At 37.9% G+C, this 25,342-nt stretch overlaps 1 protein-coding gene across 4 annotated transcripts in view; it reads left to right on the top strand.

The window, feature by feature from the left end:
* The window catches only part of MAST2 (microtubule associated serine/threonine kinase 2), a 188,646-nt gene that overhangs the window by 27,971 nt on the left and 135,333 nt on the right, over window positions 1-25,342 (top strand). For 2 of the 4 annotated variants that reach the window (XM_082287518.1, XM_082287519.1), the window contains exon 1: window positions 21,351-21,641. The exons of the other annotated variants lie outside the window; for them this stretch is intronic. In XM_082287518.1, coding sequence (XP_082143644.1) covers window positions 21,607-21,641 — 35 coding nt within the window. In that variant the 5' untranslated portion in view covers window positions 21,351-21,606. Of the gene's footprint in view, window positions 1-21,350; window positions 21,642-25,342 lie in introns of those variants that run through there. 4 annotated transcript variants of the gene reach the window in all.

Raw genomic sequence — 25,342 nt, forward strand, 5'->3', positions numbered from 1 at the left:
CTAATGCTTCTTTATTTGTGGAGAGAGATTTCATGTGTGCGTGTCCCACATCCTGACCCCTCACAGACAGCATCTCAAGCACTCCCTCCAGGGTTTTGTGAAAGAAACATCTGATAATGTGCAACCCATTAATTAGGACTACATCTCACATGCATTGCTCACCATATAATGCCTGGAAAAGTTTGAGATGTTCCAGGAATAAGAAACCATGCATGTTCCTTCTGCCAATTGTGGCAATAGGAAAATGTTTGAAGAAGCCTGTCAGTGGAAACTTAGATATGTTTGTGAAAGAGATTTTGAAATTCTTTTTTTTAAGACTTACAAGCTTCAGTTTTCTGAAGTGCACCCAGTACTGAGCTGAAACTTGTGGTAATCTTTGAACTGGAAAACAACATAATTTTTGAAAATGAGGTTGAGGATTTCAGCTGGGTGGTTGCAGTTCTATTTAGTGTAAACTTTATAAGGTTTTTTTTTTTTTTTTTTAGTGTAAACTTCCTTATATTCTGTACCACATGAATGTGGTCAGAGCCATTTCTTCACCTTCAGAGATGAAGGCTGCTGACTAAGCAGTTGGTACTCTGTTAATCCTCTGATGCCACTCTTGCAAGATTTCCTTGTAGCGTCAGTCTCATCTTCACAGGATCATTTCAAATGACTTAGGGTTTTTACATTTGCTTTCAAACAAAGTCAAAGTTGAAACAAAGTGAAATAATTGCATATTCACTGTGGTTGTACACAGTGTCAGAGAGTTCACCTTTCCCTCATCTTGTTCTAGAAGAAACAGTTAAAAACCCAAGCCTCTTAGATTTTGAATAATGATCTGGAGGGTAGAAAGGCTCAAATGCAAAGATTTGAAATAACTCTCAAGCTGAAGAACTTCCTCTGTTGAATAACACTCCGCCTGATTTATTGCGAACGTTCAGTTCCCCAAAGCTGTGTGGATTAGGCAATACTGAGTGGAATGGGGAGAATGGGTCATCCTTGTGTTGTTGGAGCCTTGGCTTGGTGTGCACTGGGAGCCTGGTAACAGACAGACCTCACACTGTGGCATGGTACTTTTGATGTCCCTCTTGGGGTGTGCTTTGTAGATGTAGGAGATAATACTGACTATTTATTTTCTAATTTCTGCTCCTTTGCTTTTTAAAATTTCTTATTAGATGTATTAGGAATAGAATCAATTGTACCCAATATATAAACTTCCCCTAATAGCGTATCATCCCTGTGCAGGATGCTGTTAATTAAAAAGAAAATTAAAATTTGTATTGTTCCTGGCTACAAGGAAGAGTGGCTAATTGGGTACAGGTTTGAATTATTGAATGAGATTATTACGAGGTAGGTAATTCCCTTTGAATTCATGTGGAAGTGGAATCCCACGGCTGTGTTTTAGTCAAGCCTGCGGAGGGGTCTGTGGAGCTGGGTTGCCATCTGCTGGTGTGCCAGGGGCTGGGGACAGGAATTGTGACCTCCACGATCCAAGTGAGCTTTTGTCAAGCAGTGTTAGAGATCCCTGTAATCATTAGTGATTTTACAGCAGGGGGATGTTCTTTCTGGGATCGTGTCCTCCCGGAATCACTTGCTAGTAACTAGCCATTTGCTTTTAGCTGGAGTATGAATTCACTTTGTAATGCCGTGCTGTGGCTTGCAGTCATCCTTTTTCTGGTAACAGAGACATGATGGTTGGTATCGTTATGAAGAAAAATAAGATTTTCTAGAAAAGAAAAGTATTATTTGTAGCCGATTCCATAAATAAAATCGAGAATTTTTGGGTCGCAGCTGTGTGGGTTGCGTTTCTGGCCTGGTGGTGGCGCTGCAGCCCCGGGCGTCTCACGAGCTGCATTTTCCACAAGGAATGTCACCCTGGCTCTGGGACCACCCGGGCTGGGGCCAGGGATGCTTTCCTGTAGCTAAAGGAGACCTTAATTCTGTGTTGTTTGTCAGTTCAGTACGGGAGTTAATAATTCAAAAGGCCTGGTGAAGTGCAGTGGAAGTAGAAGTTCAAAACCCCTCCCAGTTATAAAGGAAAATTCTATCTCCACATCTCCTGCTTAGTCCCCAGCACTTTAATGGATTTACTGTTTATTATTTAGGATTTCTGCTTTATGCAGGCACCTGGGTAGTGGTTGTTAAACTCACAGGGATGAGGTCTTGGAAGGAATGGGATTTGCAGTGGCTGGCAGACGCCAGGTATCTGACTAACAAATTAAACATTAGTTTGCAAGGTTCAACATCTGCTCTCCCACCACACTCTCCACCTCTCTGCTCTTTATGTGTGCTGGCAGTGAGGTGAGTGCATAGAGCTTAGAATTCCACCTCCTCACAGAAGAATTAGTTATAATCTCTTTTTATTGAAAAATACACCACTAGTTCAGGGACAAATCATTAATGCCAGTTGTGCATAGTGCTACCTCCTGCTGATTGCCTGGATATTTATTACAAAAGCAGACATTTGAATCTGATGGGAAAACTTCATTTATGTTTGTGTCTTCTAAAACACGCAGCTGCTCTTTTCCCAAAATGTTTTGTCATAGATAATGTTTCTTTTAGTTTGCATTTTAGGTGGTAACATGTTGACTATTGAAATGTTGCTCAATACAGATGAAAATAGTTTTGTTTAAGAATAATCATGAAAGTCATAGCTGATGAAGGCCATAAATTATTTCAGGGAATAGAGAACTTCCAATACTTGACTGAACAAGTAGGATTTCATATTTTTATATTGACAGAAAAGGAAAAGACAGCAGGAACTATGGCTGCATGAATGAAGGGATTTTATTACTGTATGAAGGCAGGGAAATTGCATTTTAAATTGGCAGTTGTAATTGAAATACCCTGAGATGGGAAGTAAGTGGATTTCCAAATTAAGACTGTGTGTGAAGTCTAAGTTTATGCATACTAATTAGATATTTGCATGTACATATGCTGCAGAGTCTGGTGAATCGTTGGGTACATTATCAATTTTGGAATTTGGACAGGGCCTGAGGAAGAAGTATGGAGCAAGTTCTAGACATTTGGCAGTGTTTAGAGTGCTTGCAGGGACTTACCTTTGTCACAGATTTTAAGGTGTCTCTGGTAGGAAAACAAAAATGGATGTGCTATGACTCTGTTTTCATGATAGATTCAGGACACTTGCTTCACACAGGCATCCAAAACTGATAGTCCTGATTGGTTTTTCACTAGGAAACTTCATTCTGAATAATTCATGTAAAGAACAGAAAATTATTGTGATAAATTTTGTACTAAAGTTATATTTACTATATAGTGCATATTACTTAAGCACAGTCAGCATCTTACTCTGAAGAAACTTCAGCATATTACTTAAAACACAGTCAGCATCTTTTTACTCACTTCAGTTAAGTGAATTCCATTTTGGAGTGGACTCATTGGCTTAAAGGAGATTTTCATATTTAAAAGAAAATGTGAACACCCTTCTGTGTAACCTGAGGCTTGTCATTGTAGGAAATATGAATTCATAAAACTTGCCTTGTGATAATTGTTAGGCACTAGACTGTCAGCTTGAATGATTGCAGTTCTCATTATCTTCAGATGCTGCATGTTATTTTTTTTGTCTGTGAATATGTTGAATTGATTTTTGGCACATGCAGTCACTTCTCTTCCTGACAGCAGCACTATTGTAGGTGTAAAGTGAGAAACTGCTGTAGTGTGCATGGAAAATTAGCTTTTTAGCTTGGGGAGATATGGGGAACTTAAAATACAGTTATTCAGACTGTCTTGAACACACATTGTTGAAGAGTGAGGCTTTGTTCCATGAGTGTTGTTCTGTGGTTCTTAATGACCTCGCTATAAAAACATACTGATGTAGACAATAAAAATTCTGGGTTTTAATTTAAAGTAGGTGAAAATTTGATGTTTTATTTTTGGCAGATATTTCCATAGAAAGGCAATGTGAGATGTCTGCATTTAGTATTTTAATATGGCTGCCCTCTGTGTCTGGTAATACTTCTTGAAATAGTTTCCTAGGATGTGATAATAGGAGGATTGGTCTTAAAACATGAAATAGTTTGTTTGCTTAAGTTTCAAGCTGCTTTCTTCCAGAAATGCAAACTGTTTTGAGCCTTAGGACATATATAACAATCCCCTGTAGCATTTTGACTAAGCAAAAGCTTTGGACATGCTCTGTAATTAGTAGCATAATCCTCCATTTTGGCTGCCACTTTTTGTTTGGTCTGTTTTCCTGCACTGTGTCACTTTGGTTTATCCAAGCCATGCAATGTGTCTTTCCAGCAATCCTTTTTCAGCCCCAGAGACACAGTGATTGTTTATTTTACCACTTGCAGGACAGTGGGAATACAGAGGTTTATCTGCATCACCTCTGAAAAGCTGCAGCTCAGAATCTTTCCTAAGAGTTAATCTAAAATCCTTATTGCCTTGAGATTACTAGAGGGGGAGAGGTGAAATCTCTTGGCAGAGATAAGGGTAGCCTTGTAAGTGAAACACAGGCCTGGGACTTATGCAACAATCCTGATATCTGAACTTTGATAAGCTCAGGTACAGAGAGGTTCAGTCCCTTGGTCACCTGAAGAGCTGAAAGTAAAGCAAGTCTCGCAGACTTTCTGTAAACCTCTGTTTATTAATGTTTAGCAGATGTTTGGAGCTCAGATGGATGGGGCTGTGGAATAATTTATTGCTGCAGTCACTGTATGTAGTATGCCAGCATCATTTTCTGATTTCTGATTATGTTCATATTTAGATTTTCAAGTCAGTTGTTGAAGAGCTGAGGCATACCATGATCTCTTACCTGCCCTTGCTGGGTTATTATTGCTAACCCAAGCATTTCTGCATTAATTGTGAGTTTCAGACTCTTCCCTGGTGGGAACTGCAGAGTCCTTGTGCTGTGAGAACATGAGGTATGAAGTCAGAATCACCAATATATTACCAAGCTTGATTTAGAGTCAGTATCTGTAGTTCTTCCCTTTGTGAACAGAAACTAGGACAAATAATGGCCAGGTGTTTTTTTTCTTTTTTTTTTTTTTTTTTTTTTTTTCCCCCCCCCAAATTATTGTTTATTATAGGAATAGATGAGAAGAATTCCTGTACTGTGGTTTTTTCGATTGATCAGAATTATTTTCACTTAAAGCAGCTGTGGCCAACTAAGCACAAATAGTGCCAAATTTCCTGAGAGGGTGCCTTATGTGCTCGAAACAAACAAGTTTACCTGAGCAGTTTTTTCAGTAAATAGTGTGGAGCAACTGACTGAGGGGCTTTTGCTTTTGTTATTTATTGCAATGACCAAGTTTCCATAGAAAAAACCAAAGATTCTGTGTTCATCATGAATATAAAACACTGTCATGTTGAGAGTGTAGTGTGAGTATGCAAAAATATGTCAGTGTGAACTCTCAGCTATTGGCAAAGGGGAATGTTTATAAAAGAGGATTGGAAAATGTGCAGGGTTTCAGATCTGTCATAAAAGGATGTGAAATGTAATTAACCTAAAATAACCTTTAAAATATTTTTTGAGCCTGATAAATTAAATGAGCTGTTGAGATAACTTAATGAGAGATTTTAATTTTATACTTTAAATAATATCCTATTAAAATCCTCAAGATTTTGCTTTGTGATGGAATACACTGAGATTTATGTTTTCACAATGACCTCATGATTCAGTAACATTGTTAATATATTTGGTGCATATTTGAGGGGTAAGGTCTAGGTTAATGGCAGCATTTATTCTTTAAGTGCTAGAAGTCACAAAACTCTAATTGAAGATAGGAATGCCCAAACCTCATTATTTTAATGTGGTCATAGAGTATAGTGACACTAAAAGTAGTTATATGATGAACTCCTATGGCAGGGTTTATAATTTGTCCATGAAAACAAATTATTATGTGAAACTCTGAATTAAAACTCTCTGCCTTTGAGTTTAAATAAAACATGAAACTTCAGGTCTAAGTTGGTTTCTGGTTGGTCTAGCATGGTTTCTGTATTTGTCTTTGCTCAAATTAGCAACAAGCATTTGCATACCTTTAACGCAGAGAATTCTGCTGTGAATTGTTTACACAAAGTTACAGTGCGTGCACTGAATCTCTCACACAAAGCTCCCTCAGTAGGTACTGTGTGATGTTTTTGTTTCAGGTAGTTAAGCCTGCAGAGGTACTTTTGGTAAATCTGCATCTCAAATTTTCTAAATATTGGTAATTGAAGTAATTTAATGGATGAGCTGTTGTCAAGGAAAATACACGTGGTGCTTTTCACAGTGTCAGGAATCCAAGGGTTGAAGACAAAGGTCAGAATGTTCATTCCTGCTTGCATTTCATCAGTGCTGCTAACCTTGGTTAGAGCAGCTTTGCACACTGAGCTGTCTCTAGTCTGAGCTAGATCCCTTTTAAAACCTCTCCTGCCTGTTTGATGTTCCTAAGTTCTCCTTTCCTTCGTGTTCTTCCAGAAGTGTTTATTTTTCTTCATGGCTTTCCCTACCCCCAGAAAAAACCTCCCACAGTAAAATTCAGTTCTTACTACTTGATGATAGCCAGAAAATTCTGGATAATTGTGAATTTGGGCTGCTTTATGCACAAGTATACTTCTACTGTGACCTTCTTGATCCCTCTCCACTGTCAATTCTTTGGGCTATGGGCTCCTGGTCTGGGAATCTTAGTGTGAACGCTGTAGAGTTGTATCTTGTATTGCAGCTTTACAGCTGCTCAAAATATGCACTCCCCTTTTTTACTGTACAGTTACTAGTTCTGATACTACCTTTATTGCTTCAGTATCTCCTTGCTAAATGAACAGTGTTCTGAGTCATGGGCTTTTGATCCACAAGCTCTTTGACTCTGCTCAAATGACAGTATGCAATGTAAAAAGTCAAGTTTATGGGTATTAGTAAATCTGTCAATAACTGTTGGTTTGGTTTTAGGTAAGGTTTTGATGTTTTGCCTTAAAATTCACCTATCAAATGTTTTCTTTTGAAATAAAGTAAAATGTAGAGTGTTATGAATTTAAAATGCATCAATTTCTTATCGAAGTTAATTCTTGAATCTTATTAGAATGAAATAGGCTAATGAGAGAGAAGTTTGGCAAGATAAAATGATTAGACGTTTGAAAGGAAAGAAGAACAATGTGTAATACAGCAAACATGCAGAACTATCTGAATTGAGAGAAAAAGAGCTATGTCAGCATTGCTGGATTATATTGATCAGGCATCAGCATCAATCCTGATTAAACAGGCAGCTGTTTAAAGTGGTGTATTTGACAGTGACATCTTTTATTTTCTATATGATTACTGGCCTGCTGACATGTTTACTTTCTCAGTATAATTTACATATTGTGTTTAAAATGTTGCTGACTGAGAAATACTTGAATTATACAAGGCAGAGTAAAAAGAAAATCAGACCTTCTTATGGCTGATGTGAACATGTATGAATATCAGGTAATACCTATAAACAAACCAGTTGATTTATTTACCAACTTAATTCCAAGAGAGCACTCTAATAAATTGAATGGCTTGCTTATCTTCTTATTTTTTTATGATAAAGGTGATTTAGAAATCAGTTTTATATATATATACACACACACATACATATAAATATATGAGATTTAAAAAGAAAATGGCTGCAAGTGTTTGTATAAATGAGAAGTGTTGAACCCCTTGGGAGACCCTGTTCTGTGTGGTTGGTTGTCAGACAAATCCGTGGTAACTTCCCTGGGAAAATGTCAAGAATGGATTAAAAAATGTTTAAGGGTGCTTGGCCATTAAACTTGGGTCTGCAATGAAGTGACAGATACTCTCTTACTGTTCTAATTGCTGAATTTCTCTATTTTTCCATAAACAAAAGGTGAACTGCTCTTCCCCCTGGCTTGCTATAAATTACAGTAATTTCAAGGGAAAGGTATGATGGTGTCTAGCTTCTCCAGTGGAGTACATTAATGATGCATGCCCTTCCATCTGCTATCGGATTTCTTTTTGTCCCATTATCAACAAGGATTTTATCATCAAGCTTTGCCTGTGCTGCGTGGAATCTCCATCTTGGAATAGTCACGGACAACTGTGTGTCATGGTCAGCTCCATTTTTCCTTGCACATCAGGAAACTTCTCCAATAGTTTGGTTGTTCAGAAGTAGGTAACCACAATTTCACTTTCTGGAGCAAGCAGTGAAATGTTGTTTGAACTCCATTTTGTGTTATGTAAAAAAGATAAAGTTGATTTAACTCCCATTTCACCTAAGCTACATTATTGAGCTTATGCTTTGTGTTATAAACGTCTGTTCTGTTTTGAATCCCCCAGTTCAGAGTAGTGGGAAGCATATAATAATGTTCACTGCCCATAAGTATAATTATTGCACTACTGTATGTTTTACAGATAATTACTTTAATCCCATAAAATGCTCAAATTCTGTCCTGACTATGCTGAGGACTGCCTGTCTCATTTACATGCAGTTCTGTGTCCAATATCATGTCCTCAAACGGCATGGGAAAGGTTATGGAAGCTGGGATTGTGGCTGGGTGGTGCTGCATGTTTAAAGACCCTGCTCTCTGCTCCCTTTTGAAACAGGCAAAGCACAGACCACTAAGCTTTGAAGCTTGGGTCTAATTGAGATGTATTAATTATGGGGCCTGTATTACCCACGGCATGGCATGGGATGCTGACTGCAGTGTGCTGAGGAGGATTGGACACCCTGGAACAAAACGTTAGTGGGAGAATTCACTTCCTTCTGTATAGACTGGGCACATGCCATGCTGGGACATGATGAGAGCAGACTTTGTGTTCAGTGACAGTTTTATAAGACAGATCAAGCTCCAGCAAAGATCCCATGGGAGGAGGAGTAACATTGTTTGTGTCCCTAGCAGTGCTCAGTGCTGGTTCAAAAGGTAAATAAAAAAAAAAAACACCCTAAAAGCTGAAACAGAAATAGAGGTATGCAAAGCTAAAAACGGTAGAAAAACCTGCTAAACTGGCTTTGAGTTTCAAAAAGATGAACTGATTTAGAAAGAGAAGCTTGAAGAACAAGGAACATCAGTGAAGAGACATGCATCTTTATAATCTTTACAGAACTGAATTAAGGACCACTCTTTCAAGGCAGAGAAATGCACTGTGTTCCCCCATCCTACCTCTGAATAAGAATTAAGAATGGTTAAAAGGAAAGCAGAATGGTTAGGAACAGACTAAAGCAGGTTGTTAATTCAGTGAGTAAAAGGAGATAATGACACAGCTTTAAAATCATTCAAAGATGAAATGTGCGTACTGCTATTTGTGCTGTATAGCCAATTGCTTAAAATAGTTTGAGGACTGGAAAATGGCAAATTGAGTACCAGTATTTAAAAAAAGGGATCTATGAGAGATTCATGGAGTTAGAATTGCAGATGTTCCCTTCATGCTGTAGTTGCCTAAATCCTAATTCCTACGAGTGTAATTTACCATTTGGTTGCATTAACACAGTAAGTGCACAGAGCAGTCATTCAGATCACCCTGACAGTGTTGACCTCACTGTTTATACTCTGCTGTTAGAATACACTTGGCATTAGTGGCTTTATATTTTATTTCTAGGTCACCCATTCAAATCATACAATCATAGAATGGATTGGGTTGGAAGGGACCTTAAAGACCATGGGCAGGGACACCCTTCCACTACACCAGGTTGCTAAAAGTCCCATCCAGCCTGGCCTTGAACACTTCCAGAGATGGGACATCCACAACTTCTCCGGGCAACCTGTGCCAGCGCCTCCCCACCCTCATAGTGAATAATTTCTTCCTCATATCTAATGTTATATGCATGGCTGTTCTTTTGACATAGAAAGGTCATATTCCCTAGCAATTCTTCTGACAGCTACTTTTAAAAATTCAATTGATTGGCAGGTTCTTAACCCAGAAAGTTTTGCTGTTTCATAGAGATACATTTTCTTTAGAAATGCAGTTTTCAGTCAAGCTGTAAGCTCTGAACAATTCAGAGCCTGATGTTTACATGTTTACTTGATCAGCAGGGACAGTAATTTAAACACCCCAACCCCTACCTCTCCCATCCAAAAGCACCTAAGAATTCTTCTGAGAAGCCATAGTGATTTATTTGCAATCTTTTTTTTTTTCCCCCCCATGAAAATCTCAATAACTAATGCTATGATGCTGCTTTTCCTTGTTCTTTGGAAAAGCTGATACAGGACTGAAATAATTATTTTGCCTGGGATTGACATTGTTCTAGCTGCTCTGAAACCTCCTCGATAATCTGCTTACTTGTTTGGCTGGGGAGGAATGGACTTTGGCTTTTCCTCTGCTTCCTGTTGCAAAAGCAGCTTTGAAGGTGGTACTGAGAAGGAAAGGGAGCTGCTAGTGTGGGAAATTCAGGTGCACAGGACAGAGCAAACTGCTACAATCAACTGATAAATGCTGATGTCTGATAACTTGGAGGTACATTTAGAATGCTGCTGCTGTTTTCATGTTTGTCTTTTGTCCATTGCAGCTCACACTTGCATTTAGTTGCTTTCTACTTCAGTGACTTCAGAATGAAACCTAAGGAGACAGGGGTTTCTTCAGCTTCATTAACTATTCTGGAAAGAGGTTCTCCTTGCCTTGAATTCAACCTTGACTGTACAGATTTGTGTTCTGCTATGAGATCATTCTGTCAATATAAGCTTGTTTACTTCACAACTTCAGCAGTTTTGGAAGGCTTCTTTCAATATTAAAACATCCACCTTTTGCACTAGCAGATTCTTTTTCAGCGTGAAAGTGTGAATCACTACTGATGATGGTCAGTGTTTCTTTCTTTTAGGAAGACCTAATGTTTTGGTAGAATTGAATTCTCTGTTTGCTAATGTAGTTTCCTGTGTTAATTGGTTTCTTACTGGATCCTGTCAGCCTCACTGTGATACCAGCCTTCTGAGAAGCTCATTTTGTGGATGCATTTAGAAAAGGCTCTCCTTCTATCATGGAAAGAATTTTCTCTAGGGATGCTGCCAAGTCTCAGAAGACCAAGAAATGTTATGGCTTTGTATTTAAGTGTAATCAAACTGGCATTCATCATAATTTTGTCTCTTTAGAGCAGGAACAGCTCTGTAGATGAATATGTATTTTTGGCATTATCTTTAACCAAAATTGAAAGTAATGGTATAAATGATCTTGACTGCCAGAAACACTGAACAGTAGTAGGGAATCAACGTTTCTGCAATTGTTCCTTCTTTCCTGGTAACTTCCAAGCCACTGGCCAATTTCATCCAGGCTTGAAAAGAATAAGAAGTGTCAAAACTAACTAATTGCAATACTATAAGAATTGGAAGCGAGTAGGAGACACCCCCTCACATTCTCTCAGTGACAGTCAGTTCGTTGTTTATTGTGGTTTGGCAGTACTGGTTGACATTCAAATATGACAGTGCTGGATTGACTGGGGGAGGTGCTGTCTCCAGTCGGGTGGAAGTAAAATAGGAGAGCCAGAGTTACCTCTGTCAGGACTATGGGAGGGAGCAAGAGACAAAAAGCCAAACTCAAGTCTGTAGGAAATTGGGTGTCTTTAATTCTTGTTGCTCACGAAGCAGCTTGTTTATATTGCAGTAATGAAAGAATCCGGCATCCTTCTGTTTCCAAAAACGTTGATGTTTGTGACCTAACTCTGGGCAAGGTTGGAAGGGCAGCTTTTGAACCACTTCTTGAAATGCTTCCTTGTTGTCAGTTTGGCACCTTGCTTTTGCTGTGGAAGGAGTGGTGGGATGCCACTCGAGTAAAGTGACAATCTTTCCTTGTGGTTGCCTTTGCAGTGTCCTGTGGTTGTCCCAAGCTGGGACTGCACTGCAGGGTCAGCACAAGGAAGTGATGGATGTCTTTCCTGGACTGTAAATCTGACCTTCCAGAAAGGAGGGAAGGGAACCCTCACGTTTTGGTTGTGCATATTGGAGCTGAGCATACTTGTGGCATCATCTGCAGTTTATTTCTTTGCTTTTCACTACTAACAACATTAAAAAAATTAGTATTCTACAAGCTTGAAAGACAGACTATTATCTAATTGGCTTTTGGTTAGGAGGATACTGATTTCTAGGTCAATGTAAAACAAATGAGCATTTAAATTGAAGAGGAGCAGCTGTTCCAAAGCCCCTTTCCACAGTGCCTGGTTTTGTTAAGGATAATTATGTCTAATTTTAAATTATGATAGCTTTGAGTATTGAGCTTTGCCTTGTTACATCCACTATCTCATTCTCCTTCATCAGTAAGAATGTTCTATCATGGAGCTAGGTTTCTGATTGGATTTATTTTTCTGGGCCTTTTGAATTATGAAGAGAAATGCAGCTTTAAGGATGGGGTTTTCAACACTTTCATGCCAATGTTACCACACTCACATTTTGTTTTTCGAGGTCTCAAAACTGATACAGCATGCCTGATTCCTGTGGAAAGATACTGCTGGGAAAATACATATTTATGTAAAAGTGTAAGATTTTTGTTCATATTTTTAGCTTGAGAATGGAAACGTCAGACTCTAGTGCTGAAAAATCCAAGAAAGCTCTTGTCAGCCTTGGAAGGAAACATATGCTAAAGATGTCCTGTGGATTACATACTGCTTGTTTCAATTAACACATTGATATTCTCTGTCAGCTCTAGAGACAAAAAACCCAGGTGACAATTCAAATGATGCATGAAAATAATATTTCAATTTTTTCTGGTGAGCTCAGATGTTTTTAAAACAAAGAACAAAAGATTTAAAATGCTTTGGTCAATGTTATATTAGTAACTCAGTAGTATGTCTGAAAACATTAAAGAACATATATTGTAAAGATAATGCTGCTGCAATGAAGCACATTTGTTTTTATGAAACATTTGTTTCTGGACATGACAGTATTGTAGTGTCACATATAAGATTTTTATGTTTGAGTTTAATTTGGAGTAAAGTGTAACTGTATCAAGAAATGTAAAATATGTATATTTGCATACTAAATTGAAGTACAAGCATTTTTTTACTTGCTACTTTTATGGATGGAGACATGTCTTCACATGCCTTTTAAAATAATTATTGCCACACTTTTCCTCTGAGAAATATTCTTTGAGTCTTTAAGTCAACAATTAGACTGTCTTTTGTTTCTTCTCCCCTGATCGAATGTAAATTGTTCTATTACAAAAAAAAACCAAACCAAAAAAAGTTTGAGAGATTGCCAAATTATTATTATGTTCCTACTTTTTTTTAAAATGAAAAATAGCTTTCAAAGAAAAAAAAAAGACAACCAGGAGAACTCATAAAAATGGGAGGTCTGATGCAGATCCTGCAGAAGAGGGAGAATTGAAAAAAAAATTATCATTGTACTGTAAATCTTTGAAATCCTGAATGAATTTATTCTTTTTATCTTTCAGTTTTTGTTCGAGTTTAGTGGATAAATGTTGGAAAAAAGGGATGTCTATAAAAAAGCTTTTAACTTGTCTAGCACTTTAAGGGGATGACACAATTGTGAGAAATCAATAGCAAAGTTTTGTCTGAGACCAGAAATGGAAGAATAAAAATCTGTCAGAACCCATCAGTAAAAAACTGCTGTGAGATGTCTCCCTAGATATCGATGTAAGCTTAGTCAGGTATAAACAGGAGAGTAGGAGGGAATAAAGCCCTCTAATTCCAAATGTTTTGGCTTATCTTTAAGTATTTATTTCAAAGGCAGTGTTTGAATGTATATCATGTTGGTCTTAAGCCAGCAAAATGGTGCAACCTTCAGAGTCTTGTTTAAGCACTTTAATGTCAGCTGGAAACCATGGTAAAATTCATGGTATATTGAAATGAACTGCATGTGGATTAAGCTGGAAAAATATATTCAGTGCTGTAGACTCTGTTCTGAGCAGAATAATTAAAGAAAAAGCAGTTGAATTTCATGACATTTTTCCTCATGGGTTTTTACCTAATGTGTGTGTATGACAGTGTGAATCATTATTTGTAACTGTTTTACCAGTGTAATAGAAGAGGTTCCTTGTCTCACGAAACATCAAGTGTTTGTTTTGAAGAAATGAGTGTCCAAAATGACAAATATCCTACAGATACAAGTGGGAGGAAGATACAGTAAAACACAGCTTGGTTTAGTCTCATACCTCTGCAATTTGTTGTCCTTAAAACTCTTTAGTTGAAAGTAAGTGCCATCTTTCTATAAAATTTGTCTAGCTTGTATTTCAAAGTCAAATGTGGCTTTATTGATGAAGTAAGTTTTGGAAGCAGAAGAGTTTGGGAGGAGTTTACAGAAAAGGGAGGTCTGTGTATGCAAAGCACTGCTGCTGTGGTGAGGCTGCAGGAAGAGAGCTGCTAGTCACGATTGTCGGTAGTGGAGGAAATCTTTTGTGTATAGTAACATTTTGGGAGTATTTGTCAGCGTGTGTTTGCATGAGATATGAGGTGCATCTGCAATTTGTAGCTTTATAAAGCCAATTTCTAGGGCAACATAGCTTCTGAGCTAACCGGATTCGTAATGTCTTTCCTGTGGGATTCTTGAAACTACAGGCTTTGTTTCTATAAACTTTCAGTAAATGTCAGTAGCTTCATTTGGGAAACACACAAGTTGGAATTGGGTCCTTGAGCTTTGTGTTTGTTGCCATTCTGATCAGAGTTATTCATTGCTGAGGTTTAGGTCCTAATGTCTCTAAAGCATGAGGGTTGTCTTACAATGAAGTAAGAGAAACTTGATTTTGGTAATGTCATCAAATCATTTACTAAACAGAAATTATATTTTCTTCAGGTTTAAATTTGCAGCCTATATTGAAAAAGGCTTTTCTGCCTATCAAAACCACGTTTCTTTTAAAAACGGCATTGTATTTGAAATGTAGCACGAGAGAAGCTGGTTTCCAGTCTGTTCTAATGGCAGTTCAATTCCAGAACATGAATCTGCATAGTGAATCCAACATTTTTTATACATATTAAATCTAATTGGAGATTCCTTTCCAAAGATGTTAGCTTGCAGAGGGGCTTGAGCCAAGGTTCTGCCTGGAAGCTGGTGTCTCTTCTGCATGTACCTTCTCTGGTACAGCATGGAAACAGTTGGTCTGTAGATGAATGAACTCTTTCCTCCAGCCTCGTCGGCAGCAAATTTACATTTGTATGGAAGATGAGTGGGAGTGCCGCCTTTCATAAGGCACTGGATGTGGGGGATGGGGCAGTCTGACCCAGGAATCTAAACCTAACAAACTGGGAACAGAAAATGCGCTGTGAAAGCCTGAGCATTGTGTAAACCTTGAGGATTTTAGACATTTTTTTCAGCGTTTCTTTTTCTGAGACAAGCCTCATAAGCGGTGGTTCAAGATGAGTTCCTGCTGTGGTTCATTGCTAATGCACAGCTTTACTCCAAAGGTCTTACTTTATCAAACTGAATCTTGTAAATAGGCAAGACATCCAGAAGAAATTCAGACAAGCTGTCAGGCGAGTTTCCTTAGGTTGGCTGCCAAGTTGTGTTTCTTTCTTTTTTTTTAAACAAGTTACCTCAGCAGCTTTCCTGGTTTTAGTAGTCTGTCAGTGTATCTCAAAGAGACACGTTTTAAAATCTCCAGATAAACACAGCTTGATCAAAATAAATAAAAAAGCCCCAAGCACTTAAGTTTCAGATTGACAGTGAAACATTTGGCTCATTTTTTTTGCACAGATAAATGTTACCGAAGACTTCAAAAAAATTTCACTGAAATTGTCAGCTTATAAAATTTTGGAAAGCGATCTTTTTTTCCCACCAGACAATATGTTATGTAAGGAAATGTTATCGCTTTAAAGTTTCCCACAGCTTGATGTCTTGTTGCTTTTAGTTTTGATTAAATAGAGTGAAAACTATAATGAATTGGGAATTATGAAAAATGTAAATTTTGAATCTCAGTATTTTAGATCAGGGAATTGGTTCAGAAAGTTCCTTGATAATAAAACATGTAATTAAAAACATTGCATCTTGCTGCAGAAAATTGAAAAGCTGTTGGTCCTTTTGGCCTGAGTTTTGGATGGGAGCACTCTTCATATGGGAAAACGTGAATTGGTCTTCAAGACAAGATCATCCTTTTGCGTAGTGCTGACGTCCTTCACACCACGTCTCCAATGATGGGGCCCTAGTTGTATGAGAGGCTTTCTGGTGTTGTTGTAGTTAATATGAAATATCAGAAGTTTCTAAGTGGTCAATGTAAGTAGACTTGGACCTCCAGAGTTATGAGTTTAAGGTGTGCAGCTATAGGATTCACTTAAGCTGTGCTAGAGAGCATACACATTTTTGATCCACATTGTGATGATTTGATTGCCAAGATGACCTTTTACTGGTTTTGCATTTATGGTAATGGTAGGTTTCAATCCTGATGCAACAGGATTGTGTATAAATCACAAAAGGTGTCAGGATGCAGTGCCAAGAACCTGAAATGACTAGGAAGTCATGGCAAAATTATTTTCTCTATTTTAGTTAATTCTTAGTTTTTTCATGGATGTTGAGTGATACCTGAAATACACTTCAAATTTCAATTACAATTTAAGATATGTAGAAAGCATTTTATATTCAGCATAGAAAGTACAATATGCAAACTGAACACAGCTCAGAGATGAGCCACGTGATTCTACACAGATATGTCTTTGTGCATATGTAAATGCACTCTAATACAGTAGATACAGACTCCTTTCTTATTTATCCCCCTTTGCAGTTGCTTTGGTGAGTAGAAAATGTGAGTAATAGGATAATAGCTTATTCAGGATTTCTCAATTATGTTTTAGTAAAATGTATTGTACACAGGAACAATCACATGACTTCATAGTGACTTCCTGTGGTCATTGCTTTCCTGGGTGAAATAAGTCTGCCCTTGGTCATCTTTCACTGATGCTATTTGGAAACCTCTGGGCTACAGAACAGCTGAAAGAATTGTTGTTTTGATGATACTGAAGTTAATAGATGGAAAACTCCAGTCATTTCCACCTTGGAGATGTTCTAACCTCTCAGATATTTTTCTTCTACAAGACGCAGAAGTGATAGATTTTGGTAGCAGACAGTGGAATGGGGTCTGAATCAGCATGAATGAGAAGAGATTTCTTCTTATAAAAAAGGCATAAAATGCTGACCAGGATCCAAGCACAGATCACTCCTAGAAACCTCTGAGAGGTAGGGTTGGTTGCTGCCTACCGTGTAATAAGTAAAATTCTCGGTCCTCTTAATATTCTTCAGTGTCTTGTCATACATGTGGTCTTTCCTGGGATAATTAAAGGAGATTGAGTTCCTAAAGTCTTTTAACCCTGATGTTTTTCTACCCTGAAAACATTTATTTAGGATCTTTCATTTTATCGATATTCATCTCAAAATATAGATAACAGACATGATTTTCCATGGTGATGTCATCAATATCATATCTAGAGCCAATACCACTCATTTATGACGTGCAAGTTCTTTTGGTCTTTTCAAAACTTCCGGGAACTGTCATAGCTACACACTATTTTTAGAATTACTTTTCAGTTTACAAGTTCATTGTTACACCTTGTTCCTTTTAGGAGTTGATGCTTTTTAGGACGTAAGACACGGTTGTCTTCAGCAAGCACTACCTTTGGACCTTCTACCTAAATAAAACCACAAAATGATCACACTGGCTGAGCCCAGTAGTTCATCTCTGATAGCAGGTGTTTAAGGCAGGGTCTCTGCCCAGAACATTTGTGACTGTAACTCTGGGTCACCTTCAGTGTGATTTCCTCTTGTAAGAATTCTTGGCAGATTCTTCAATGCATTTGTCCAAACACTTCTACCCATGCTTGTGATTTTTTTTCCCCTCCAACCTTTTAGAGCAAGAAATAGCCCAGTGTGACTGTTATGTAAAGCAGTACCTCCTTTTGTTTCTTTGGAAATTGCTCTTAGCCTCGTTTAATTCATCCCAGTATTGGCAAGCTGATAAAATGTCCTTCCCTACTTACTGGGCTGACCCTTGCAGGAACATACTGGTAGTTCATGGCTCTTTCCATTTCTTGATGTGTTCAAATCAAGACTGAATAAAGAACTTTTTCAGAGCTTTTTCAGAGCACTGCAGCTAAACAGGAATTGGTTGGATTATGTCTGAGAGATCCCAATACTACACTACCCTTTCATGTTCCTTGTTGCTGCAGAGCAAGGCAAAATTTTCTCCAGATATGTCAATTTGAGGGAGGGAGGAAGAATTGAGTTAGGAGCTTCCTAAGTTGTTGGTGAACCAACTTTGAATTCCCTCTTTTAATCCCCTGTCCTGATTTTTTTTAGTGGAGTGTTAAGGTAGATACTCTAATTCTTAAAGGACTCAAGTATTACATGACCCCCTTATATTGACTTTTTTTCCCTGATAAACAGGTATTTTGTTAGAGCCTTTCTAAGTGTTGTCTGCATCTGAAAACTGGGAATTTTCTTCTAGAATTAACCTTTTATATGATTGTTAAAATTATATTTTGTGTCTTTCTGTTTCTTTAATATCTTTCAGTAATATATCCTTTAGTGTAATGTCCTACACAAATACTTTCTCATCTCTAATTGGAGACTTACCTGCAGGCCTTTTAGGATGGTAAAATGAATGTCTAAGGGTGACATAATCTCTTGGTGAAATGACAGATAAATTTAAATTTCTAAAGGTAGTATTTAGTAAGAAAAATTTTCCATGTCAGAGTTGCTTTTAAATTCCATTTGTCCTTTGCTTGTTTCAGTTTGATAATAAGTATTTTTTCCCATCCTCTTCCATCATTGATTTTCTGTGGTAGATTTTGCTGAAGAAAGAAAAAAGGAGAGTGGATGAGTCTTAACAGTTAAATAGGAGGGGAAAAAAAGGTGATCACTCCATTTGTGATGTTTTTGGTGGTGGTTTTTGATCTGACATTTAAATAAACATTGTTTGCACTGAAGGAAGGGAAAGGGAAGGGGAAGCTGGAGGAGAAGCCATGCCTGCTTTTTTTCCAGCAGCCCCAATTGGCTTCTCTACCCCAGAAACTGGGTAAGTGTGGCAGGCAGCCAGTTTGAAAGCATCCTCCTCAAGAAAGCTTGAAATTTGGAAGAGAACAGATGATTCTCATGGAATTTTGAGACTCATGCCAGCCTCAATCAATTACAAGTCACTTGTGAAGACATATTGAGAATTGGCAATGTCTGAATATTACGGTAAATAATCCAGGAAGGATTAGATGTATATGTGCCAATAGGAAAGCTTCCAGTTATGTTATGGAAATAAATTATGGTTATATACTACTGTTATCTGGCTTAAACATTTTCATTTAGTGCCTGATTTAGGAGGAGAATACAATGGGAATGGTGTTGGATATTTGTTAAGATGCCTTGATTCCTCTCACAGAATGTGTTGTTTAATGCTGGTAGTCTTAGAAGAGGTAAGATCAATGATCTGGTTAGTGCATGGTCTAATATAAATATTTCTGAAATCTATTCTAGGCTAAAATAAAATGCAAAGTGCATGTAATGTATGCGAGCATGCATGCCAAAATGTTTTGTTTCTATGAGATTTTCTTAAGTAAAAATAGAGTTTGTTTGGTATGAATGTCTGATAACTGAAGTCAGTATTTTGTATTTTTTTCTGAGGAAGCTTATTTGATGGCAAAATGTGGGACATGATATTGAAATCCATCATAAATATTATCACAGTGGAGTCCTATGATCATTTGATGTTCCTCTCTGCTTTTAAACAGAGCTTAATCTGTATTTTCTGTTGCTGTTCCCCCGGTGACACATCCTTAAATTCTCACGCAGAGTTTTGTGGCTGGCTGGATGTTTCCCAGCCACATTCGCAAAAGAAGATGCTGTTCCTTTAAAATGAAGTGGCTCATGGAGTTGTTTTCACTAGCGCAGGTTTTTATATGGTACAGTAGACTCCATGCAAATGAGCCGCCTGCCCTCTCCGGAGCGCACAAAGGCGCTGCAGCCCTCATTCGGCATTCACTTGTTTAGAACGGCAGATGGAAGGAGGGACGGCAGCGTGAGGATTTATTAGCTACTCTCAATAAAAGACCACACTCGCTCCGCAGAGGATCAGAAAAAGCCTGGTGAATGGGATTGAGTTGTATCTGCTTTCAGCTGACTTTACAATGATGTGTTTAGCTCATGTGACTCGGTCACTTAGCATGAAGATCAGCTAAAGATTTCCGTGTAAATCTCTGTTCCTTTAAGCACCGCCAACCTGTGTGCTTGTATGGAGACTCTTTTTGGTTTGCAGCTGTCATAACTGTGGGAACAGGAACACTCCATCGAGCTGTGGTAGGCAGCCCACGGTCTGGGCTCTGCTTGCTGTTGCATTTGCACACTTGAGGATGTCTGGCTGAAATCCCCTCATAAACACAGCTCTTGATGAAGTTTGATTTGTATATCCTCATGAAATCCTTCAGAGTCTGAAGTTAGGTTGTTTTTAAATACACTGTTTATATTCAGAAGTTATAAATAGACTCTTCCTAAGCTTTTATCAGGAGATGAAATCTGTTGCTTTAGCTTTCTGCTAAAAAATTGAAGGTTGGTGTGGCAGTAGAGTGTTCATTATATTTGTAGTATTTTCTTTTTTTCCTTTTTAGTCTAGAAAGGGCATGTGTAGGACAAAGGCTTCTTGACATGCTCAGTAATTTAAATGACACTGGCATGAACATACCTAGATTTTTATTTTTACTGAAATGGTGTTCGGGATAGCTAGAAGCTTTATTGTTGTTTTATTTTTCAACACATGCTGTATGCTCATGTTTTAAAATGGGATTGGCATAATGGACCTAAAGGGGCAAAGCCTTTTTTGACCTTGCTGGAGTTGTCTGTGTGAAGGTAGCTAGAAAACACAAACTGCAGGACAGACTGAAAAATGAACTGTGCTTTTTCCTTTTTCTTCTCCCCCCCCGCTCCCCCGCCTTTTTGCCGTGGATGACGATGAGGGAAGGGCTACTTCAGGCAGCTCTGTCAGTGATGAATAGATGAATGAATTCTTAAATGTTCAGAACTTGCAACATGTGTTCCAGACCCTTCAGCACATGAGAGTCGCAAGATCTCAGCAATGAGCTGAAGAATGTGCCGTGCCTGCTGCATGTGAGGAGCCCAGCATACCTCAGAGATAGCAGAAACAAAAGAATGTGTGACAGTATCTGAAGAATCTGACAGTTGCTTTGTCTTGCAAAGGAGTAAAGGAATTTTTCAGAATATGGAAAAATAATTTTTCCGTGTTTTAGGTGCCAGTGTATCCTGTGTGCCCGCAGTAATGCTTTTTTAGTTAGCGTGACTGTGTATTTTTTAAAGGAAATGTGACCTGGATTTTGTGAGCTTATTATACACAGTAAATGAAGGCAGCTGTTTTAGTTTACTGATCCCTTATAAGAGCTCAAGTAAATTGAAATAAAGCAAAAATACGTGTGTATGGGATCTGAATTAAATTCCACTCTTTGGCCTTATGTGGAGTTGTGGATTATTATTATATATTTGTAGACAGTTGTGTGTATGAGGGGAATGAGACATCCAACCTTGGAAAGATTTAGGAAAGTCGAACAGATTTTTTCCAATGTGAGCTGCTAAATCTGCCACAAAGAGGCAGGCAAAATTACGTACAGATAGTCAGAGACTGTGGCTGCAGTTCTTCATGACAGGCAAGTGAAAGACCATGTCCTATTTTTAGCAAGTGGACGGAGGGTGAGTGGGAGGGGGAGAAAAGTTTGAAAATAATGGACTTCTGTAACAGTTAGAGAGCAAAACTAGCAAGAAGCAAGTGAGCTTTAGTGATCAGCAGTCAAAATATGGATGATTCAAGTATTCTTCGAAGAAGGGGGCTGCAGGTAAGTGTAACTTCAGCCTTCTTTTATTTATTCTTCTGCTTGTAATGGTGACAGTCTCATAAAAATGCTGACAATTGTTTGGTGTAAATCAGGTTGACTGAGTTCATAACAATGATACTAGAATTTGAGGTTTTCTGTTTTCACATAGTGTATATTTTATAAATTAAAAGAAGGATTTTGTGTGCAGTAATAAAATAATTTTTTAATGTCTTGGATTATATCCAATAGTTTTGTGACTATTCCTGTGGTGAGAAGTGAAGTATAAACTATGAGGCTTACCTTATTTTTGGAACTTCACTTTTACAGATACATACAAAAATCTGTTACATGACTTGTCAGACTTGCCTTAGAGTAGCCATTTTACTTAAGCATTAATTAAAAATTAAATGTCAAAGCAGATTGAATATTCTCATTTGTTTTAGACATATGCTTCTTTATTGCTTCACATGCACAGTAATCCAAAATCAGAATGCCATTCAACAATGCAAATAATACTTACATTTTACTTTCATCAACTATCATTGTTGAAATAAATAACTCCAGTTTGTTTTGAACTCAAATATGCTAGTGTAGTTTTATTTTGTACCGGTGCTGTGGAAGTTGTACTCAGTTGCACTGGTATGACAAACAGTAATCTGTGCCAGTGTCAGTGGTGTGTGATAACTGAACTGATGCTTGTGGAATAAAACTGCTGGAACTGAGTGAGCTCCAAAATCTTGTGTGAGATGGACAGGGAATAGATTTGTGCTTGAAAGCACCATATTATTTTTTTTTTTTTTTCCTTTTCATTGTAATAGGATGGGATATAGCCTATTACATACTTGCTAGCATAAGTAATTGTTTATAGAGCATGAACGTTGCCTATTAAATTAACCATGCCTGTCCTATTGTTTAACTTCCTTTGAGGAAAATAAATTTACTATTTTAACATATTGCTATTCATAGCTTGCTGATGCTTTAAGGCAATTACAAAGTAATTGGTGTCTTATGCGAATATGTTCTACATCTCACCTTTTGATATTTTGATTTTTTTTCTGGCCATCTTATTAATGTTACTGAAATAGCTTGACAGAGTGTGCTGCATATACCATGGTGACAGTGTATTAGGATAGTGCATTTCCTCATCATAATATTAGCTGTATTTACTTTCTGTATAACTGAGTATATAGCAAACAGTAAGATGGTTTGGGGGTGAATTTTTGGACAAACTGATATTTATTTTTAATGTATTTAATTAGTCAGAGTTTCATAACCAAGAAGATTGTTTCTGATCACAGATACACAAAATTTTTTTCAAGGCATTTACTGCTTTTCTGAACCTGGAATTTCTCAGGTATGTTGTATCTGTTTGATGAGTCAGGGAGTGGTTTTCATGGTGATTCTTCAGGGGAGTATTGGAAAAGGAAGGGAGGTTGGAGGAGCCGAAATGTCCACCGGTATCAGCAGAAGACACTGCTGGGAGTGAGAATGCATTTCCCTGGTCTAACTGTGTAGTATGGTGAAATTCCATCATTTTGGTGGTCTTGAGTATTTACTGTCTGTATGTGGTGTCTGTCCACAGTTGGATAGGTATGTGTAAATGCATAAATGTATAGGTCTAATCAATATCTACATCAAAAATGCTTCAGGAACTAAGAAAATAGGCTAAAAGGACTTCAGGAAATAAGGCAGATGTCCAAAAGGAAGTTAATGGTAGATTTTTTTTTTCCCCCTCTGTATATTGGAGTAGAATTTTTGGAAGAAATTGTGGCTTGGAAAAGTGACCATTTTATAGTGAATTTCATCTTTAAAAATCAGGAAAAATTAAAAAGCTGTTGGTGATTTGCCAAGGCAATATGTTTAATTACTTCCCTTGGAGAGCTGGGTGATACAAGTTTGGAAGGACACTGATGAAAAAAATTAGTTTCTTAAAGCAAACTGGATTTTAAAATGAACATCACAGCCCAAATTAGGTCCTCTAATCCAACCTCTCCACTCAAAGCAATGCTAATTCCAAAGTTGGATCAGGTTGCTGAAGGACTTGTCCAGGCTGGTTTTGAGTATTTCTAGGGATGAAGATTTTGCAGCCTTTTTTGGCACCTGTTCTGGTACTTAATCGTGTGCACGGTGAAAATCTTGTTTCCTTTATGTTTCAATACCGGGCACTTTCCAGATGCATGCTTATGTTTTTCTCGTGCTTCCTTTTACCTCCATCACCTGAAATACTTGTGATACCAACACTGTGGTACTTTGTCTTCTTGGGGAACTCTCTGAGCCCTGATCCCTGCAGTAGATAGCCCTGGACCAGTGGGAGCAGATAACCTAAAGGAGCAGGAATGTTCCTACATGCAAAATCAATATATTGGCACGTGGCCCTTCTGTATCCCCTTCTTCGTTTGTTCAGTCTGCTTTTGTGGCATCCTGTTTGTTGCCACAAATTTAATCTATGAATTTGTGGTGGTGAAATGTGTGGAAATTTAAGGTGCAGGAGAGGCAAATCAGATTTTTCTGTGTACATGTGACTGTGTGTATTTATAAATATACACACACTTACAGCATGCTTGCAGTGTGATGTAGCTGTGCAATAGTGTTGAGAAAAGGCTGAGAAAGTGCTTCTAATAATGGAATATTCTTTTAATTTCTAGGCTTTAATTTCAGTTAATGAACTTGGACTTCTGACATAAATTACTGCCTAGGGACAGGTGCTAAGTGGTGGAGCTGTTCCTGCTGCACTGTGCAGAGATCTGTATTTGGATTTCTGTTATTTGGTGTTACATAAAATACATTGTGATGTAGCCACAAAGGTTTGTTATTGTTCCCTGTACGTGTGTATCATTTGTTGTTGCTGGTATTTTAGTGCAGATCAAAACCAGTAGTACTCAGTGAGTCCCTGTGAAGATGAACTGGTATTTTGAACATCACCTTGTACTAGAAAACGGTGGGGATTTTTGGTTTCTTTTGCATTGCTGGAGCTGGTGCATGTGTGCTTTTACTCTTCTCACACATGCAAGAAATCGGAATTTCTGTCCCCAAAATCATGATGAGTAAATGTAGGTAAGAAAAGTAATGGAGAGTGTGATATTAAAATTTTCAGATACTTGCACAGAGCTTATATTCTGCATTTGTGGTATGTGAGCAGTATTTTGATGTGGTTGGACATGATCACCACAGTTCCCTGCATCCATCTTTTCTTACAGTGTGATAGCTCCCTTTCATTTTCTGCTGAAATTTGGGCCAAGTTCAACTAGGTAATTTACTTTGTGGGACCACTTTTATGCTGGTTTCAGTGGAGATCTGAAAGACAAACTGCATCACAGGACTTCAATGTGCTTATCTTGGCTAGTGTTTCTACTGCACAGCAAGTTTAGCTAAAATATAATATATATAAAAACCATGTCCCCCATCCCACCAGAAGAATGATTCATTAATTTTAAGGATAAATCTAACATTTTCCTCCTGGGGGCAGGGGGGAAATAGGGCATGGAGAGTATAATGTCAGAGTATTTGGTGGACTCGTTCTTGAGCTGATTTATTTTACTCTGAGGACTGAGCACTTTTTTTTTTTTGTTCTATAGGGAAAGGGAATCGGAAATTCAATGGAAGCTCTAAGCTTCAATATATTTAACAAGAGAAGGCTGACTGTACAGCTGGCAGTTTAAGCCTTCTCTGGCGCATCTTTGGCCATAATTTAGAGACCCTGAAACTTGACGTGCTCATCAATT

This window comes from Coloeus monedula (genome assembly GCF_965178545.1).
Source record: "Coloeus monedula genome assembly, chromosome: 9".
Lineage (NCBI taxonomy): Eukaryota > Metazoa > Chordata > Aves > Passeriformes > Corvidae > Coloeus > Coloeus monedula.